At 35.6% G+C, this 21,114-nt stretch overlaps 1 protein-coding gene and 1 long non-coding RNA gene across 2 annotated transcripts; one reads left to right on the forward strand and one right to left on the reverse strand.

Annotated features, from left to right (window-relative positions):
- Positions 1–239: 239 nt before the first annotated feature.
- On the reverse strand, positions 240–11,471 carry LOC134264984 (uncharacterized). The gene is made up of 3 exons (XR_009991666.1): positions 11,336–11,471; positions 6,136–6,203; positions 240–350 (listed from the first exon to the last, which is right to left on the reverse strand). It is a non-coding gene; the product is annotated as an uncharacterized LOC134264984 (long non-coding RNA).
- A 3,129-nt stretch (positions 11,472–14,600) lies between these two features.
- On the forward strand, positions 14,601–20,033 carry LOC134264983 (renalase-like; the record flags this gene model as incomplete). Its single annotated transcript, XM_062747231.1, has 4 exons — positions 14,601–14,963; positions 18,787–18,892; positions 19,298–19,443; positions 19,869–20,033. Coding segments are annotated over exons 1-4 (547 nt in total), but the record flags the coding sequence as incomplete, so codon positions are not given.
- Between the last annotated feature and the right edge of the window lie 1,081 nt (positions 20,034–21,114).

Genomic DNA, 21,114 nt, shown 5'->3' on the forward strand with positions numbered 1-21,114 from the left:
TGCAGATATTACTGAAATTATGTTTCAAGACAAAATTTTCGTTAAACCTGCTTAATTTTTTGTTGTACTCTTCCATTTGGTGAGGGCTGGGGTGGGCTATGCAGATATATGCACAAGTACTGCTACTTGCTCTGCATTCAAACAATATTTTATATCATGGTACTCTTTTTACCATCAGAACACATATATACCTGCAGAGCTTGACTTTATTTCAGTGAAGTTGGTCCTGTTGAAGGCCACAGGTTCTCCTTGCTCCGTTTCTGTTTTTTGTCGTTTGTGTGACGCCTCAGGTGGCTGTGTTTTTCTCTGCCGTTTGTAAGGATCCTTCACCAATGCCCTACTTTTTTCATCTACATGATTAACAAGATAAGTTAATGTATTTAATATATAAACGTAGGTAAGGCCATAATAAAAATATTCCTAGATTCTCATCCCCGCCAGCCTCGATTTTATGCCCCCGCCTCGATTTTTTTTAATTTCTGTTTTTCTTTGTCTCAATTCTGATCGGGATCGGTATTTATCTACCATTCTACTTTCATTTTAAATCCCGCGAAAGTCGACATGATTTTGACAGCTGAAAAGAGGGTAATCAATTCTGATCGGGATCGGTATTTATCTACCATTCTACTTTCATTTTAAATCCCGTGAAAGTCGACATGATTTTGACAGCTGAGTAGATGGTTATTGCTGTAATACATGCGTATATAATTTAAACAAGGGTCATTGGTTGAAAAAGATTGGTGATGATGTGAAGTACGAAGAGATAATTGAACCTTTCCTATGACTTTTATTCAGGTATTTTAGATAAAATTACACCGATTGACCAGGTCAATAAAAAATCCGCAAAATTTGAAAAAATAAAAAATATAAAATAAAAGCCGCCTGCCCGCCTCGATTTTTAAAAAATTCGGATGAGAATCTAACAATTTATATATCATGGCCTAATCAGAGATTACAGAGCTCACCTCAGTGAATGTTAAAGCAATATGAGCTGCATAGTAGACATCGGAAAACTTTGTTGCAAATTTGTAGCTAGCTATTTCAAAGACAGAAAAATAGAACATTAATGTACTTCTGTTGTTCATTTTTGCGATGGAGGAACTTTTTATGAGGTTGGATTGAAGCATTTAGATTATTGTCGTCCTGTACAATCTTATATAATACTGTATACTCGATCGTACTGAAATTTTCCTTCTGAAACATTTTTAAACTTTATTTTGGTCTTATTGATCATAAGGGTTTAAATAACGTACAAATTAATCATTATAACACATTTTACCAGCAAAATAAAATTCTCAAAAATGCAGCTCATATAGCTTTAAGTAATGCAAAATCCCACAATTAACTAACATTCTAGAAGTTTTCATACCAAAATGCAAAATTTATGCAATTTTGATCTAATAGAGCCAGGCTTGCAGTTACTTGGAATAGACCTATCCAAAAACTTCAAACTAGTTGCCCATCAAGAAAATGTAATTCAAATCCAACATCTGAAGCAAGTTTGAGAGTGTTCATCCCTTGATGCATCATTTATGCAAATTTAGTTAATGTTTCTTGGTGTTAAACTTGCACCCATAACTTTTACCTGGTCCATTATCTTTCATCCATGCAAGTTTGGTCATCATAGGGCTCATAGTTACTTGGAAAAGGGACCTGAACCAAAACATTAACCTGTTTATTCACCAGACAAGAGGCCCAGGTCACCTGAGCAGCATGTGAACAACTTTCTAACAATTAAATTTGGTTCGTGTTTTAATCCAAAAGATATGAAATTCACGATTTTGAAAGAGGCACCATGTTTATCATAACTATACACTAATAGCATGCTTACTTTGGTTACTTAACACACAGAGGTAGATTAGAGTAACAAATAGAAAATGCATTTCCACTTTATAAATACCAGTTGTGCACCCCAATCCACAGGAACCACCGACCCTGGGACCACATATTCCAAAATTTTACAAGGCTCGACATTAACACTTGTCAGCTTGTCCAGTACCAGTGAAAAGAAAATACGGACAAGTGAATATTGCTAGTCACTTGTCCGACTGGACAAGTGCATTTTAATGTAAAGGAGTCTATAAATAATTAAAAGAAAGACTGTAGAAAGCTAAACGGTAGTTTCAAGACGGAAGATGTACATAAAAACCAGACTTCGATCCCGATTTGTATAGCTATACTAATATTGAGATCATGCATATTCGATCGGGATCGAAGTTCACTAACTGCATAATACTGAAACCAAAGTCATGGAAGATACGAACCGAAGTGTGGATTCTGTTTGATGTCGACAGGGTCACCTGTGGACATTTATGTTATTGTCAGGACAGAAAGCCTAGATTAAATTTCGTTTCATAAATGTGCTTGTTGTATTTATCAATAACATTACGAATCAATAAAGCACATGTCATGTGTAATGGACTTTATTTTTTTTTCATATTGAAACTATTAGATCTTTATTGAAAATTTTTTGGACAAGTGAAGTTGAAGTTCGGACAAGTAAATGTCTTGGTCACTTGTCCGAATGGACAAGTAGGAAAAAAAGTTAATGTCGAGCCCTGTTTTATCATAAATTTTATTTCATCATAAAATGGTTGATTAAAAACAAAGAGCAGATTTCAAAGCATTACTTTATTTTTAGACTGAGACCCCCCCCCCCCCCCCCCGGCGGTACCCCTAAACCAGGGGCCCTGAAATAAACCATTTTGGAAGAGGTACCTTACTTCATCATAAATATATAACTAGATCATTTGCTTAATACCCAGGAGCAAAGGAAAAAATTTCCAAAGAATTCACACATTTTCACAATATAATCATTAGAGCCCCTAACACCAGAACCCCTGACCCAGGGGCCATAAAATTCACTATTTTGGAAGAGGTATAACATAACTATGTACTTGGTTAGTTTATTTAATGCCCAGGAGCAGAGAAGAAGATTTTCAAAGAAATAATGCATTTTCACTATATAATCTATTTAGCCCCGCCCTAGCACTAGAACTCCTGACCCTGGGGCCATGAATTTCACAATTTTGGTAGAGGACTTAATGCTGATTACAGTAAAACTCGGTTATAGCGAAGTGTTGGGGACCTGTGAATTTAATTCGCTATATCCGTAATTCGTTATATCCGTATAACGAATTCGTATAACCATTATAGCAAATTCAAACTATGCATGTTTCTTTCAAGTATTACTACCAACTATGTTATATAAAGAAACATATCTTCGATAACTAAGGTTTTCTTATGAATTGAGTTTTATATACAAATGCTAAAAGGAAATAAAGTAAGTTCAATTTATCATTTTTTAATAATCTTTGAAAGTTCGTTATAAAAGATGTAAATTTCATTATATTTAACCTCAACGGGACTCAAAATCAGTTCGCTATATCCGTAAATTCGTTATATCAGAGTTCGTTATAACCGTATAATTTTACAAAGATTTGTTAAGAATTTTGCCGGGGACCCAGAAAAACTTTGCTATATCCGTGAATTCGCTATATCCGTGTTCGTACTAAACGAGTTTTACTGTACAATCATGCCAACAGTTTGACTGCTTGATGTCCAGGAGTATAGAAGATTTTTATAGATTGCATTAATTTTAGTGGTTTTGGACCCATCCCTCAGGCCCCAGGGGGGGCAGGGACCATGAAATTCACAAATTTTGTTCCCCTTCACCTACAGATGCTTTGTGTCAAAATTGGTTGAGCAGTTGCAGAGAAGAAGTTAAAAATGTTCAAATGTTAACGCACTGCGCACCACGAATGACGACGGACAAAAACGGACAGCAATAGGTCACCCGAGTTTACTCAGGTGACCTAAAAATGAAGGTCAGATCCAGCATTCGATGCAAGTCTGGTTGTATGCATCCTTACATGTTTCATCTATGCAAGTTTGGTCAAGAGAACTGCATCAACAAGAGGCCCATGGGCCACATCGCTCACCTGAGTACTGTAGCTTAGAAAAAGTTGAAATTGGTTTATTATTGAAAAGTTAAAATCCAAAAGTAATCCCATGATCAATCATGGATTTGCTATTCTTCAAAGAATTTTCCCATATACAGTGAAACCTGTCTAATCCGACATGCACTGGGAGACGAATTTTGTGTCGGAATAGACAGGGTGTCGGATTGCACAGTGTTAAAAACAAAGAAAATAGTAAAATGGGAAAGAAATTTAACGTCGGAATTTGCAGTGTGTCGGATTATTCAGGTGTCGGATTAGACAGTTTTCACTGTATTTCTATGTAAAACTTTGGTCGGCCATTTTGGCCCCGCCCTACCCCCTGGGGTCATGATTTGAACAAATTTGAATCTACACTACCTGAAGATGCTTCCATATAAATATGATGAATAATGGCTTTGTCATTCTTGAGAAGAAGATTTTTAAAGAATTTTCCCATTAATTTCTATGTAAAACTTTGGTCGGCCATTTTGGCCCCGCCCCAACCCCGGGGGTCATGATTTGAACAAACTTGAATCTTCACTACCTGAGGATACTTCCATATAAGTTTGATGAATTATGGCTTTGTCATTCTTGAGAAGAAGATTTTTAAAGAATTTTCCTATATATTTCTATGTAAAACTTTGGTCGGCCATTTTGGCCCCGCCCAACCCCCGGGGGTCATGATTTGAACAAACTTGAATCTTCACTACCTGAGGATGCTTCCATATAAATTTGATGAATTATGGCTCTGTCATTCTTGAGAAGAAGATTTTTAAAGAATTTTCCCATTAATTTCTATGTAAAACTTTGGTCGGCCATTTTGGCCCCGCCCTACCCCCGGGGGTCATGATTTGAACAAACTTGAATCTTCACTACCTAACGATGCTTCCATATAAATTTGATGAATTATGGCTTTGTCATTCTTGAGAAGAAAATTTTTAAAGAATTTTCCTATATATTTCTATGTAAAACTTTGGTCGGCCATTTTGGCCCCGCCCTACCCCCGGGGGTCATGATTTGAACAAACTTGAATCTTCACTACCTGAGGATGCTTCCATATAAATTTGATGAATTATGGCTCTGTCATTCTTGAGAAGAAGATTTTTAAAGAATTTTCCTATATATTTCTATGTAAAACTTTGGTCGGCCATTTTGGCCCCGCCCTACCCCTGGGGGTCATGATTTGAACAAACTTGAATCTACACTACCTGAGGATGTTACCCCATAAGTTTCATCTTTCCTGGCACAGTGGTTCTTGAGAAGAAGATTTTTAAAGAATTTTCCAATATATTTTTATGTAAAACTTTGGTCGGCCATTTTGGCCCTGCCCTACCCCCGGGGGTCATGATTTGAACAAACTTGAATCTACACTACCTGAGGATGTTACCCCATAAGTTTCATCTTTCCTGGCACAGTGGTTCTTGAGAAGAAGATTTTTAAAACATGCCACCAAATTTTCATTAATTCCAAATTATCTCCCCTTGAATGAGGGCGTGGCCCTTCATTTGAACAAACTTGAATCCCCTTCACCCAAGGATGCTTTGTGGCAAGTTTGGTTGAAATTGGCCCCGTGGTTCTTGAGAAGAAGTCGAAAATGTGAAAAGTTTACAGACAGACAGACAGACAGACGGACGGACAGACGGACGCCGGACAAAATGTGATCAGAAAAGCTCACATGAGCTTTTGGCTCAGGTGAGCTAAAAACATTAACCTGTTCACTCATTCGGAAAAATGTAGGTCAGATCCAGCATCCTAAGCAAGTATGGTAGTGTGCATCCTTAGATGTATCATCTGTGCAAGTTTGGTCATCATAGGGCTCATAGTTACAATGGAAATGAGAACTGCACCAAAAACATTAACCTGTTCACTCATCCGGAAAATGAAGGTCAGATCCAGCATCCGAAGCAAGTCTGGTTGTAAGCATCCAAAGATGGATCATTCGCGCAGGTCTGGTCATCATAGGGTTTATAGTTACTTGGAAATAAGACCTACACCAAAAACTGCACCAAAAATGTTAACCTGCTCCATAAACATTCTGGTCATTCCTTTGCTGAAATTGCATCTGAAACCTTGACTGGTATAATGAAACACAATACAAGCATGTTCCATGCATGTATTTTCATGAAAATATGATTTTTTTTTCCTAATTTACAAAGAATCTTTAGGAAAAATACTTGGTGATGTTAATATTTACCTTTAATTGAATTTAATGGGATAGGCTCCCCCTTCCTTTTTTCTGGATCTGACATATCTTTACAAAGTCTTCTGCCATCTGAAATGATAATCACATCACTGTAGGTACTTTTACTTCAATGTTACAATATTTTTTAATTTCTCTCCGTTATAATCACTTGTAAAGTCTTTTTCCTTATGCTATACATGTATAACTATATATTAACTCTTTTTCTGTATGCTTTTTAGCTACAAACTTTTTGTGGCTCACCTGAGCAAAAGAGCTAATTGTAGGCTTATTTCATGCACAATCTAATTAATTATAAACTAGAACTGTCCAAACGGGACAAAATACCCCCCGCTGGGTTTTTCAGAAGTAAGTTTTTCCATAATAAAGATATGTATCAAACACGAATTATGAAATTTTTATTCCAGTGACCTTGAACTTCCCCAAATAACCTTGGGTCAAGGTCATGACACACCCTTGGGTCATGGGCAATCTTTCAGTGAAATGAGAACCTACCAAGTTTATCCATAAGAAAGATATGGACCTGACTTGAATTATGAAATTTTTCTTCCAGTGACCTTGAACTTTCCCAAATGACCTTGGGTCAAGGTCATGACACACCCTTGGGTCATGGGCAATCTTTGTGTGAAATGAGAATCTACCAAGTTTATCCATAAGAAAGATATGGACCGGAAACGAATTATGATATTTTTCTTCCAGTGACCTTGAACTTTCCAAAATGACCTTGGGTCAAGGTCATGACACATCCTTGGGTCATGGGCAATCTTTGTGTGAAATGAGAACCTACCAAGTTTATCCATAAAAGATATGTATCAAACATGATTTTTGAAAATTTTCTTCCAGTGACCTTGAACTTTCCCAAATGACCTTGGGTCAAGGACATGACACACCCTTGGGTCATTGGCAATCTTTGTGTGAAATGAGAACCTACCAAGTTTATCAATAAGAAAGATATGGACCGGACACGAATTATGAACTTTTTCTTCCAGTGACCTTGAACTTCCCCAAATGACCTTGGGTCAAGGTCATGACACACCCTTAGGTCATGAGCAATCTTAGTGTGGATTAGTAGATTCTAATGTCCCTCTGTAAGAAAGATATGGACCGGACACGATTGCACAGACAGACGGACGGACGGATAGACGGACAAGGTGATTCCTATATACCCCCCAAACTTCGTTTGCTGGGGGTATAATGAGATTGACTTCATACATAAAATGGCCCTGTAAATACACCAATTTACTATTTAACACTTTAAGTCCCATTTTTCAACATCAATATAAAGTAGAGACGTAAAGCTGCATGATCATGATTTGCAAAAGGTAGAGATACTGTAGAAGTACTTTTTCCCGCATGGTATAAATTTACGCCATGTATGCGGTCACAATTTTTTCCGCGGAAATTTGTCCAAGCGTTCTTATTCAATATCAATGTAAGGCATATAGTGACAGTCTAGGAAATCCCCATAATTTTCTACACACAGATTAAACAGAAATTGAGATTCCGTGGAATTATGACCCCGTGGAAATAAGTACGTCTACAGTATCTTTGTCCAGAATATTAAATTTCTTGAGACTGCCAATATTATTTAAATTTCTTTTGACTTCCAATATTATTGAAATTTTTTGAGACTGTCAATACTATTTTAATTTCAGCATCTAAAACTCACTACTGCTTTTGACTTTAAATCAAAAGCCTGAAAGGCTTCAATGGCGTCAAACAAGAAAAACAATTTCAAAAGATCTGCAAATAGGTCAAGTGAGTGACTCCGGTAACATAATAATAAAATAAAAAAAAATAGTCTTAACACAAATACAGTATAGGGCCTGATAGCCTTGTGTCCTGGTCCGAATGAGTCAGGGTTCGAATTGACCAGACATCGTCAGAAATGTCCATCCTCTGTATTAATCTAATTTCTTTTCAGTCAATCGAAGACATATGAAGGGTTTCATAAATTATTTTAATTAATTGCCATTCAATGTCAGAGTATTGTTCTGTTGTATAGTGATTGCATCTTAACTACAACCATGACTCTAATGTTACAAGTACGATCGACTTACAATAAGGCGCGGTAAACAAATGGAGGAAATGGATAAATACAGTAATATACTGGCATTACTGGTCAATATCGTAGGTTGTTCGGCTAAGATTGGATTGAAGATCGTAAAAGTAAAGCTAAGATTAAGAAATTCAATCTTTATAGTCTTGTTGTATTCGTGTTTATTTTGTAATTATTTTACCGTATTTGAGATTGTTTGTATTACAGTAATCGGTCCCAAAATGTGATTCATGTCATTCGACGCACCTCTCAGTAGAAATTCATCCGCAACAACCATAACGTTTTTCTTGCGTAAAAATTAAACATAATATCGTTGTTTTGTAGTAGTTTTAATTGAAGATACACTTGATTTAATTTTATATTCAAGCTATTATTCATTGTGAACGTTTTAAAAGAAATTGTATTACAGCTGTTGCTATTTTCTATTGCAGATGCATCCACTGACACGTGCGGTCGCGTAAACCTGACTGATCGCTAGATGACGATCGGGCAAGCCCGACGCCATAAAAATGAATCTGAGTTACATTGCCATATACAATCTTGTTCAATTTCCATGTGTGGAAATTTGTGCATATATATTAAGTTATGGTGCCGCAGCCATTTCGGTTTTTGCGATAAATTAATGCCAACAAATTTTGTGAAAACGTCCACAACAATGTATTTGTTTTTGATGATAAACTTTGTCATTTTCTCCCAGCTAGATCTTTTTTACACAATATTTTGAACAATATTCCATAATAACATGCTATGTTTGAAACAATCTCAGAGTTGTGGAAAACTGCCGGTTATGCCGGCAAAACCGACAAAAAATTCGCATGACCGGTAAAAATGCAATCAATATCGGTCCAAATGACTGGCCCATTTTTTAATTATCTTGCCTTATATGCGATTGCGTAATACCTCTTCTTTAAATGAGATTGAGGCTGTAAATGAAAGCGAAACTAGCATGGTTCTCGTGACCTATTAAATTTACAATTGGGGCAGAATTAGGTAGAAAACGTATCAAAGAAAAAAAATAAAGTTTAGAGGAGCTAAATATGATAAATTTCAACAGAAAGAATTCAAGCACAGGTAGGAAAAGCAATAAATCTAGTACTCCCGACTGTCCTGGATTTTCGGGGTTTTTTTACCGATCGTGTTGATATCTTTATTATCGATGCAAAAAATTTTTGCAATTTCTAGACCCATTTTCTAGGTTAATATAATTCCAAAATGCATAAGTGTTTTAAAAAAATTACATTCACTGTGCTGAATTAGCATTGTGACCTGCCCAAAAGCTGTGGTATCTAGTATTGTTACAAATGCAAAATTAAAAGAAAACGGAAGAGGACTTGGAAATGGAGACTGAATTTTGTATCATTAACATGATTTATTAAAAAGATGTGTTATAAAGTGAATAAATATAAAGGGTTTTTTTTTCATTTAGCGACTTCCTATTTCGGACCGACAAAAATCATTTCGGACCGGCTTATTTTGTTTCCTTGTCGGTCCAAATGACCGGCTATCTGAAAAAGTTTTCCACAACTCTGCAATCTTAAACCATCTAAATAATCTGAAGTATGGATAGATCCCTTCCCCCTTTTGATTAAAAAGGATTGTAAAAAAAAAATAGCTTTGAGACAATTTCCAAGGTAATAACAGTGTTGCCTATTATAATTTTCACAGCACCCTGTCAGGAAAATTACCCTCTACTATATTAGTATTTAATATGCCGAATCTGGATGACTTATCAATGGGATGCATAACATTTTCTCCATTGACAGCTTTGAAGGTTTTGGCATTTGCACATCTGTTTTGCTTTATCTGATAGGAAGATTTAAATAGCCTTGAAAACTTGGTCTTAATTTTTTCAATGACCACTATCAAACCACGCTCATCCGGCCGTTAATCATTACCCACGCAGGCACGACAAACATGCACAAAAGACCAAGTCGTTCTGTGACGATATATCTTGTGCAAATTATTTTCAACATGTCAAAAAAAATCATCAAAGTAAAAAGATACAAACGAACACTTAAAATTCAAGGCAAATAGGGGAAAATCACAAAATGGCAGTAGTATTACGTAATGTACACACATACTGCTACACATGTATCTAGCTGTGATACATCTGCAAAAGGTGCACATTTTTACAAAAAGTGTTTTCAATTCTTACCAAAAAACAGACACGGTGACGGTATGAAGTTTCTTTTTGTATCGTTCCATTTCTTTATCGTCTTTTGCTTACTCCTGCAGCCTCATCTCGTGGTTTTGTTACCCCATGACAATGCGCGGGAAAATTGGTGGTTAAGTCGTTCAGTAGCGCAGTTAAGCATTTTGGGGGTGATCCCCCTTCCAGTTTTTAGTTTTAAATATGGGATCGACACCCTTTTCTAATTTTTCTCGTGTTTTCTAATGTGCATAACGTTATTGATTATGTAACCACGCATCGCTTTTTAACTGAACTGAAGGGCAGTGGCCTATTCATAAAGCACTGAGTCGAAAAAATCAAATATTTAAAAATGGCTCATAGAGACAAAACGACTGCATGATCAGATCATCGATTAGTTTAATAGTTAAAATATTTGATAAAATGCATGAAAGCACAGGTGCTTGAGGACAGGACCCCCCCCCCCTTCGATATAGACCCCTGGGCTTTTTCGACTTTTTTCTCATAAATAATCTTTCATTGACATATTTGTGATAAGATCTATACCAACAAATCGAAAAATTACCTAAAACAAACGTTCTATAAAATCTACCCTACATTCTATATTTATATATAGAGAGTGGGGTAGAAATTTTTATAAAATGTTTATTTAAGCAAATTTTCTGAATTGATAGGATAGATTATATCACAAATGTGTCATCCATATATAATTTATGTGAAAAAAGTCTAACAGGCCTGGGGGATTATATTGGGGGTGGGGGGGGGGGTCCTGTCCTCAAGCACCTGTGCATGAAAGGGGGGGGGGGGGTAATCACAGTTTTAAAAAAGGTTTCAAGTGGAAAGGGGGAGCGCATGCCTATTTGTCTTTGAAGAAACCAAAGTGTAGAGTTATACAAGACAATTTATGTATCCGTGTATTATCTTTAACCACTTAAAGTTATTTATACTCACCTGATAATGATATAACGTACAGTATATCATGTAACGTAAACTGGACTGTGTTTGAAAGATATAATCCTCAGATAAAAATTAGCTGATCAAATTAACATTCGGTACACTTTGTACTTACACTGAAGCTAACAAAAAACTGTTTGGCTCGATGGTTTTAATACGTCATTTAAGCTCATGTACTCGTTTCTAATCTTCACTCGTCTGGCCTAATGAATATATACGCATAGTTGTACTGTTATATATTTTGAAAACCAACTTTCGGTTCTACTTCTGAGAATGTCTACCAAGGAAATCCCAAACAAACAAAAAATTAGGTAACAATAGAACGCTGAGTTCATGATTAAACCATAGAGGCAGGTGGGAGCTTTTTAAAGTGCGGAATAGAGCAAAAAATCTGCCCCCTCCCCCCCCCCCCAAAAAAAAAAAAATTCGCGAACACACTTTTTAGGCCGGAATAGTGAAAGCATCCTGAAACTGCCTAATATCACTGTGTAATATTGGTTAAAACAATTGTCCTTCAACAGTTTAACTGGACATTCAGACTAATTACTTTTTCATCAATTAGATAATTTTTATTTACATTTATAATATTTAAATAATAAAATACCTTCTTGCTTGTTAGTACACCGGGGAATTAATGTCACAAGTGTTGCAGAAATAATATACTCGTACACGTAACAGCTTTTCAAAAAGCTTGCCTGACTAATGCCATCAATATTTATAGAACCTATAAGCATGATAAGTTATAAACGTTACAATTATGAAGATGTTGCACAAAACAACATGCATTCATTTTAAGTTGTATGATACTCATCAGAGCAATGAAAAAAGAACACATTTTATATAAATCGTATATATTGTTTGTATCTCAAATGAAAAATGAAATCATGTACATGTGCTGCTGTAGATTCGAACCCGCGACGTCAAGATGAACACCTCACTCCGCGAGCACAGGTGCTTGAGGACAGGACCCCGACCCCCATCCCCAATATAGACCCCCAGGCCTGTTAGACTTTTTTCACATAAATTATATATGGATGACACATTTGTGATATAATCTATCCTATCAATTCAGAAAATTTGCTTAAATAAACATTTTATAAAAATTTCTACCCCACTCTCTATGTTGATTTTTATATATAGAATGTAGGGTAGATTTTATAGAACGTTTGTTTTAGGTAATTTTTCGATTTGTTGGTATAGATCTTATCACAAATATGTCAATGAAAGATTATTTATGAGAAAAAAGTCGAAAAAGCCCAGGGGTCTATATCGAAGGGGGGGGGGGGGGGGTCCTGTCCTCAAGCACCTGTGTCCGCGAGTCTAAAAATGGTTTTAAAGGATGAAGTAAATAAGGGAAAAAAACTAATGTAATTGATTAATGCTGGAAAGCATGGCTATATGTAAAGGTTACATAAATTAAATTCAACTGCATATATTACAGTATAGGCTTTGAGGAAGACAGCTGAAAATATGATAACTACAATTAAGAAATTGGGAATCGTATTAAACGGTTATGACTGACATGCAGAATGTTTCATAGTTTTTTGGGTATGCCAGAGCATCAACGATTGTTGAAAACGTGGGATAAATAAAGCCCTATATGCTTAAATGACTCAACAAACTTGACGGCGATATATGAATGGCGACAGGCGCGGATTCAGGAAGTTATTCCCAGGGATGAGGGGTCCACATCAAAAATATTTGTACGAGCAAAGAGTAATAAACTTTCTCAATCCTGAAATGTGAGAGGATACTTTCATAAGTCTGTATACTCTGTTTTTGTAGGAGGAAACCCCCTGGAGGGGGAGGGGGGTTATGATCAGATGTAATTTGGCCAGTGCATCCTCTGAAGAGGTTTTTGTTCGTTTCGTTTTAATTACTTTAAATGATGTAACTTCTAACTCATTTCACAATATCACCGATATGTTTTTTTTCCAAAGCTCGACCATGATTCTGACAAAAAAGAATGTACATACTTTATATCATTCATGCAGTTTTCATTTCCTTTAAATAGAATAGTCCAGGAAAAGGGCGCAGAAACTTACACGTGACATTTTGGCGCGAAATGATTGTGTCACCCCTTACATAGAAGACAAATGGACTAATCCAGTAGTAAAAAATGGACTAATCCAGTAGTAAAGAAACGCAGAAAAAAAGTCAAACGGACATGTCTGTATAAGAACTCGCATGAAATAAATAGCTGCTAGCAAAAAGCCAAAATAAATAAATACATCAATGTATTGTATCAGCAATATGGTTATTTTTCTGCTAACTGTTATTGCTGAAACACGTGTAACAAAATCCAATGATAATCAGCATGCACAAAATTTTGCTGGTTAACTGTGATCTCTTAGCTTCGCACCTAGGAAATATTGGTCCTTATAGTGCCTGACGCCGTGACGTCAGGCAATAACCCGCCTATACTAATAATTTTGTTTATCAATGAAATTAGTTAGGCCTTTAAAGTAAAATTTTTGGTAAATATTTCATTTTAGATGAATATGTCACTGTAGTGTTGTTCATACTCTGATTAATGGCAATGGTCTTCATAAGAAATAAAGGATAAAATATTCAGCCTGGATGTAAAAATAATTCCACTTTCACCTGCTAGCATGCATACTTGATCTATAAGTCCTTAAATTCATTCAATACATGTGAACGTGCTTACAAAAACCGATGTACAAACTACTGTTGTACAAAACCTTTAGTTGCTTACTGTCGGTCAAAAGCTCTATACAGAGCTTATGTTTATGTTGTAAAATCCGACTCTAAATAAAATTTTCTGATTCTGATACTGCTTTCCAATCAAGAAGTTATTATTTCTAATCAAAAAATTTTCCTTTTTGTGATCTTGGTTTTTTGTGATCTTACATTTTACTTTGATAGAAAAAGGCAGCCACGTAGCATCAATTTTGAAAGGGGGGCGGGGCAGCCAGAGAAATTTTTTTTAACTCACCTGAAAAAGTTGACAAGCAAAAAAAAAAGGAAAGTTGAAAGTTGCCCAAAGTCGACTATCCTTTTTCGGGGGGGGGCAACTTTTTTCAATACTTTACTTCTGCCAGTACCAATTTTTTATACTAGAAAGTTGGAGGCCAACCTATTCTCTTTAGAGAAGTGGACAGGCTTTCGCCTACATCGCCTACAACATGACGGCCTGCGAAGAGGGGTGGATGTAGGCGAAAGCCTGCATGTCCACTTCTCTACGGGGCCAACCTACCTTTCAATGAACATTTCTTCCTACGTACAGTGTAACTTAAGTAAGGTTGGGAAAAAAGTGCCCCCCCCCCCCCCCCCGTTGCTACGTGCCTGGAAGTTATGTCTCAATATTTCCTGTTCGTTTTATTTCCTATTTCAGCGAGCACACGAGTACGCTTCCCCGAGTGAAATCCGGATAAATTTAAACTGACCGAGAACATTTTGGTTTATACACGCCAAAATGGCCGTAAACTGAGACAATTCCCGGGTTACTTCGAATAAACCTTACATTTGTCATGTTCTGCAACACGTGATTGTTGCATAAAGTACTGATAATGATGAAAACAGCCATGGAGAGGATAGGGATTGTAGGTGCGGGAATGACGGGCGCTACCCTTGCCTCCCTCTTGAGAACGGAGTGCGCCGAGAGCAAGTTGTTGATCCTGGACAAGGGCAGGGGTGTCGGTAAATCATTTTTATATTTTGCAGGGACCTGTGTATTTCAGCATATTGGTCCTGGATAATATTAGTTATCTAGGTTCAATCAAGGATGTATAGGGATTTAGCCCGGGATTTATTCCATACACCAGGTCTGGTACAATCACTAGATTTAGCTACGTAGCTTGATTAACCTACATAGCTTTATTTACCTACCTGAGGTAGCTTTACTTAGCTACCAAATTGATTTATTTCTATTAAAAAGCATTTTTCTCAGGATGTGCAGAAAATATCATTTTGATGCAGTGGTCATTTTCAACCTTGAACTCATCTGAAAACAACTCATGAAAAAATCCCTCTTGGAAAAATGTCTTTTTCTGCGCAATTTCAATCAAAGTTCTGAAAGTTTTGGGGCTATGTATGACAGTTAGAACAGTTACTCCTTGAGTAAATTGACAAAGAAGTCCAGTTCCGGTTAACACGATAATAAGGTCGGTAATTATTCAGCACAATGTGAAGTAATCATACTCAGTCATGCCTCACCGCACGGATAGATAACCAAACAATGGAATTACACGTTTTGCTCACAGGCACCTGACGTTATTTATTTTTCTTTTACTAAAAAAAATATACACATACCGAATAATAAACAAGGTACCCATCGAAACCCGCCATCTTGGATTTTCGAAGTAGGTCATCACTTGTATTTTCGTCTGAAACTCCGTCAAATAAATTCCCTGCAACCATATTCTTTCTGTAGCCAGTCTTTCGAGGTCTAAACTTACGGACACTGCAGCCAGAAAGGCACATTACACTTGCAAATATTGAAAATCCCTCGTCAAACTCGACCTACTGCTTCAACATTCCGAGAAATCGCCAAAAGGGGGCCGGAAGTTTACATCAATATGCTAATGGGAATTCCGTATTTGTCAGTTTTGTGGTGGATCTAAAGCGGGGTGTCATAATTACTTTGAAATTTTAATGAATATTTCGATTATAGAAATGAAAAAAATGCAAAATGGGAAAAATAAAACACTTCTTATAAATATACCTGTAAAATATACTATATTAATCTATACAGGTCGTTGCGTTTGAAACAATTTTGAATAAAAGAGAGGGGGGGGGGGGGTGCTTAAAAAAAAATCAATAACAAATCATCTAGAGTTAATTGAATCGTTTTCAAAAAACAATAGACTGCAAACCATCCAGTTATATATATGTATACATATATACCTGGCATATGCTTAATTGAAAAAGGAGAGGGATCACACTGAAAAAGCTAGGATATGTAATGAAATCAAATATAAGCCTATGCAACATGTATATGTATAATCTGTCACCAAGAAAAAAAATAAAAATGTCGCCATGTCACTACTTTATTGCAATACATAAAATTGCAGATCTCAACATTCCCTGGGATAATTTTAGTGTGGACCCCCCCCCCCCCCTCTCACACACGTGCGTACATACTTATAAAGTCAATCTTCTGCACGGATAGCGCTCAATCAGGGCATCAATAATGACAGTGTTATTAATTATATTTAGTGCATGTAAGTAGGGCCTTACAACCAACTCAATTTGTCTCGAAAATGTTCATTGATCAGCTAGCATGATCAAGCCGATCTTCGACATTTACAAAACATAATCGCTTTATTAATCAAGCTATAGGCCTATCGAAATTATTTTGAGAGAAATAAAAAGAATGTTCTTACATGTATATTACGTTGTATTATTGTCTGAAATATTGTTTTTGGAATAAGTACTAACTTTCGCCGGTTATTTTTAAAAATAAATCGCACAAATATATTGACCAATCAAAGAAGGGCTTTCCCTAAGAATTTCAAGTCGTATGTAAACTTCCGGCCCCCTTTTGGCGATTTCTCGGAATGTTGAAGCAGTAGGTCGAGTTTGACGAGGGATTTTCAATATTTGAAAGTGTAATGTGCCTTTCTGGCTGCAGTGTCCGTAAGTTTAGACCTCGAAAGACTGGCTACAGAAAGAATATGGTTGCAGGGAATTTATTTGACGGAGTTTCAGACGAAAATACAATTGATGACCTACTTCGAAAATCCAAGATGGCGGGTTTCGATGGGTACCTTGTTTATTATTCGGTATGTGTATATTTTTTTTATTAAAAGAAAAATAATTAACGTCAGGTGCCTGTGGTTTTGCTCTAAATTGTTCAAATGCAGCAATGTATAAACTATTTCTGCTTTGGATTGTTTTTTTAAGCCTCTATAGTATAAATATCAATAGTCATTTAATTGCGACTTTTTGTCTCTTTTAAATAAAAAGAAAACTTACCTAAAAATAGCTAAATAAAGCTACCTGAGGTAGGTAAATAAAGCTACGTAGGTAATTCTACCTACGTAGCTAAATCTAGTGATTGTACTGGACCTGATACACCTGAAGGCCGAAGGATGTATGGAACAGGTCCAGCACAATCTCTTGATTAAGCTACATAGCTTGATTTAGCTATATAGCTTTATTAAGCTATTCAGAATAGCTTGATTGAGCTATTTTCTCAGACTTCTTTCTCAAATGTGTTATTTTTTCAACATGTGCAAAAAGTCGCACCTAGGTGCAGTGGAAATATTAAACTTTGTTCTCTTCTGAATACAATGCATATAAAAATCACTCACCAAATTGCGTCTCCTTGAGAGACTTTGTACTCAAAGTTTTAAAAGTTTTGGGGCTATTGATGAGTGACCACACAGTTATTTCTTGAATGAAATTATAAAGGAGGCCAGTTATGGCCAACAGGATAATTGATTAGTAACAGTTCAGCACAATGAGAAGCAATCATACTTACCCACACCTCACCGCACACACAGTTACTCAAACAATGGAAATTCACATTTTGCTTAAAGTATTCAACAGAAGCAATGTAAGAACTTTCTATGATTTAGGTTGTATTTTTGATAGTCCATAGTACATATATGATTAGTCAAATACTTGCGACTTTTTGTTTATTTCTTTTAAAAAAACGTTTTTGGGAAAAACTGCATATAAATAGCTTTATCAAGCTATTTTGAATAGCTTTATAAAGCTATATAGCTTTTTAAAGCGATATCATAATAGCTTAATCAAGAGATTGTGCTGGACCTGTGGAATTCAACCCGGGCTAAATCCTCGTACACCCTTGATTGAACCTGGTTAACGAATATATTTCCTATGTACCCATAAAAATTCTCTGTTAGTATCCGAGTGTAATCAACTGTGTTTCAGTCTTTTGATAACATAACTACGTACTAGTACAATGCATCGTGACGTCTTGTTATTTGGTTTTTATCAGAGAGAAAGTATGCATTGTGATGTCACGTTTTATTAACGGTTAAGTCTGGTGCACGGAAATTTACATCCGACTCTGTAACCAATCAAAGCTTGTGTTACAAGCAACATTGAAAATAATAGTATTTGATAATGTTTCTTTATGTGATTGTAACAGTAAGTGATAAATAAATCGTCAATATGTCATATATTTCTTAAACAGTTAAGCTACAAATTTAATAAAACAGTCATACTGATCATGAAGACGACAAAATTTAGACCAAGAAATTATATTACTTCGTAAATTATCAATTTTGCATAGTATTTAATGCAAAATTGTTAATTAACAAAGTAATCATTTTTTGCCAAAGTTTTGTCCTATTCATCCTCAGTGTGAATGTATCAAGAAATTTGATGCTCATCATGTTGCACCGTTCCTGCGGTTAGCCAAAAAATGTAAGTAAAGCAAAAAGTAGGAAAAAATAGTACTTTGGATAGGTTTAAATACCTAAGTAGCTATAAGTAGCTGTGTAAGTATAAATAATCTGTTAAATATGCATCATATGTATATTTCATTTAGGTGGGCGAATGTCCACTAGCAGAAGCGTGAAAGCCAACAGTTTTACCGTGGATTTGGGAGCTCAGTACATATCAATCACAGAGGCGTACAAAGACAAGCACCACAGGTAAACAGTGGACAAGAACAACGATAAAAAAGGCAGTGTTTCCACTAATTGTGTGAAGCTACATAACATCTTTTGTTTGATCCTAGATCAGTAGATATTAATAATATTCTATGTTATTCCTTCCTCATTGATATATGAATGCCATGGACAAAGGCATCTCCATTCAAAATGTAAACCATTATATTTTCTAAAATTAGCAAGGTTATGTTGCAAGAAATGTCATCTTTTATATCTATATTTATCTAAATTAAGGTAATATATTTTAAGAAAGTCTCATATATTTTTCTGTATGCCAGTAATAAGAAAGAGTGTTTATTTTAAGATATTAGCCTATTTAGGTCACATATTTGAAACAGATCATTTCTCATACCATTTGTCATTATTTTAATTTGCTTTTTATTTTAGATTTCATGAAGAGTTGATTTCATCAGGAGTTCTCAAAACCTTATCAAGCGAGATTGATGGACACCGAAATAAAGACCCGTCCGTCACTAACTACATAGCACCAGAGGGTGTGAGCTCAATAGTAAAGCATTTCCTCAATCAATCAGGTACACATTTGTTTTAATAACATCATATCTTATTGGAAAAAGTGTAAATAGTTGTTTACAAAAGTTAAATTAATACATAATTTGGTAAGATTTAATTCCCAACTTCTGTAATTCTATCAATACTAAATGTCTCCAGCATGTAGTTGTATTGGTAAAACAACAGGCCTTGAATCCCACAGATGTCATTTACAGCCATTGATATAAAAAAAAAGGATTATGATTTGGTACATATAAAATATTATGTAGCTCTTTACAAGAAAGATTAAAAACATATCGATCTGAGTATGATAAAAAAAATGTAGCATCAACAAAAGATAATATGAATGAAGTGGTTAAGATTGAGAAAAAACTTTTCAAAAATGTATCTGTGATGCTAGGTTAATCAAATGTTTATTACCTGTTACCAAGTTTTTGTGGTTTTACAGGAGCCGAGTTAAAAAAATGTGAGCAGATAACTCGAGTTGATGTGAGTGGAGACAAAGTACAGCTGACGAGTGACAGCGGTCAGTCGTACGAGTGTGATTCAGCCGTGCTGACCATGCCTGTCCCTCAGATTCTGCAGCTCCAGGGATCAATAGCAGACATCCTAAGTAGGTCATACATATAGTAATCCATTACAAAGTAGGTCATACCTATAGTAATCTTATCATATACAAAGTAGGTCATACCTATAGTAATCTATTACAAATTATTATGCTTCCTGTCAGTTTGTCTCTATATAACCCATACCCTACTATTCTCGCATAGTGGTCTAAGGATTTATATAGCATAAACATACTATGCCGAAAGAGTGCACGGCTTTATTTACTGAATAAAATTCTTCCATGCACATGCCGGGGATCAAACTCACAACCATGAGATTGACAGTCCGATGCCTTATCGATTACGCCATAGAGACGATCACTGATTGATGTAATTTTATTAAATATATAAACTTAATTTATACAATTGACACAAGGAGGAGAAAATAGACAAATATTATTTGAAAACAGTTATATTATTCTAAGGAACTTTAGATTAATGTGTACAACAAACTTTCAAACTAATTACATACAGATCGTTAGATGAACTGATTTTATAGGGTCATTAAAACGCTTTTTTATTTGACGCTTGATTGAAGGATGTAAAAGAAAATTATCAATGAGAATCGACGTCTGCAAACAAATAAGGCTTACTAACATAACAGAAAATAAAGATGTGTTGCTTTGGGACAGAAAATCCCGACTTATTTAGAGAAAATACTAGTAACCAAAATAACTAAGCATGCAAACAATTTTAGCATGAATATTTTGAATGAGTTCTTGCAAGTGCGCTGTTTAAGCACCGATATTTTCAGGAAAAAGTCAAATAGATTGCTGCATACATAATTACAACAGTCAGCATAATAATAACAATAGTGTTGCATTATGCATGTACTATGCCTAAATAGTAGGCAGGGTTTGACACATAGTGCACTCGCCTCCGGCTCGTGCACCTTGTGTCAAACCCTGCCTACTATTTAGGCATAGTACATGCATAATGCAACACTATTATATAAGTAGTATGTACCTATAGTCATCCATTACAAAGTAGGTTGTACCAATAGTAACCATTACAATGGCAGATTTGCTATATATAGTTTAATGAATTAGTAAAAAGTGATGTAGAGAGTTACAGATATAATAGTATATT

This window comes from Saccostrea cucullata, unplaced genomic scaffold (genome assembly GCF_032062105.1).
Source record: "Saccostrea cucullata isolate Sc308-1 unplaced genomic scaffold, CSIRO_AGI_Scuc_v1 ctg11349, whole genome shotgun sequence".
NCBI classification, from domain to species: domain Eukaryota; kingdom Metazoa; phylum Mollusca; class Bivalvia; order Ostreida; family Ostreidae; genus Saccostrea; species Saccostrea cuccullata.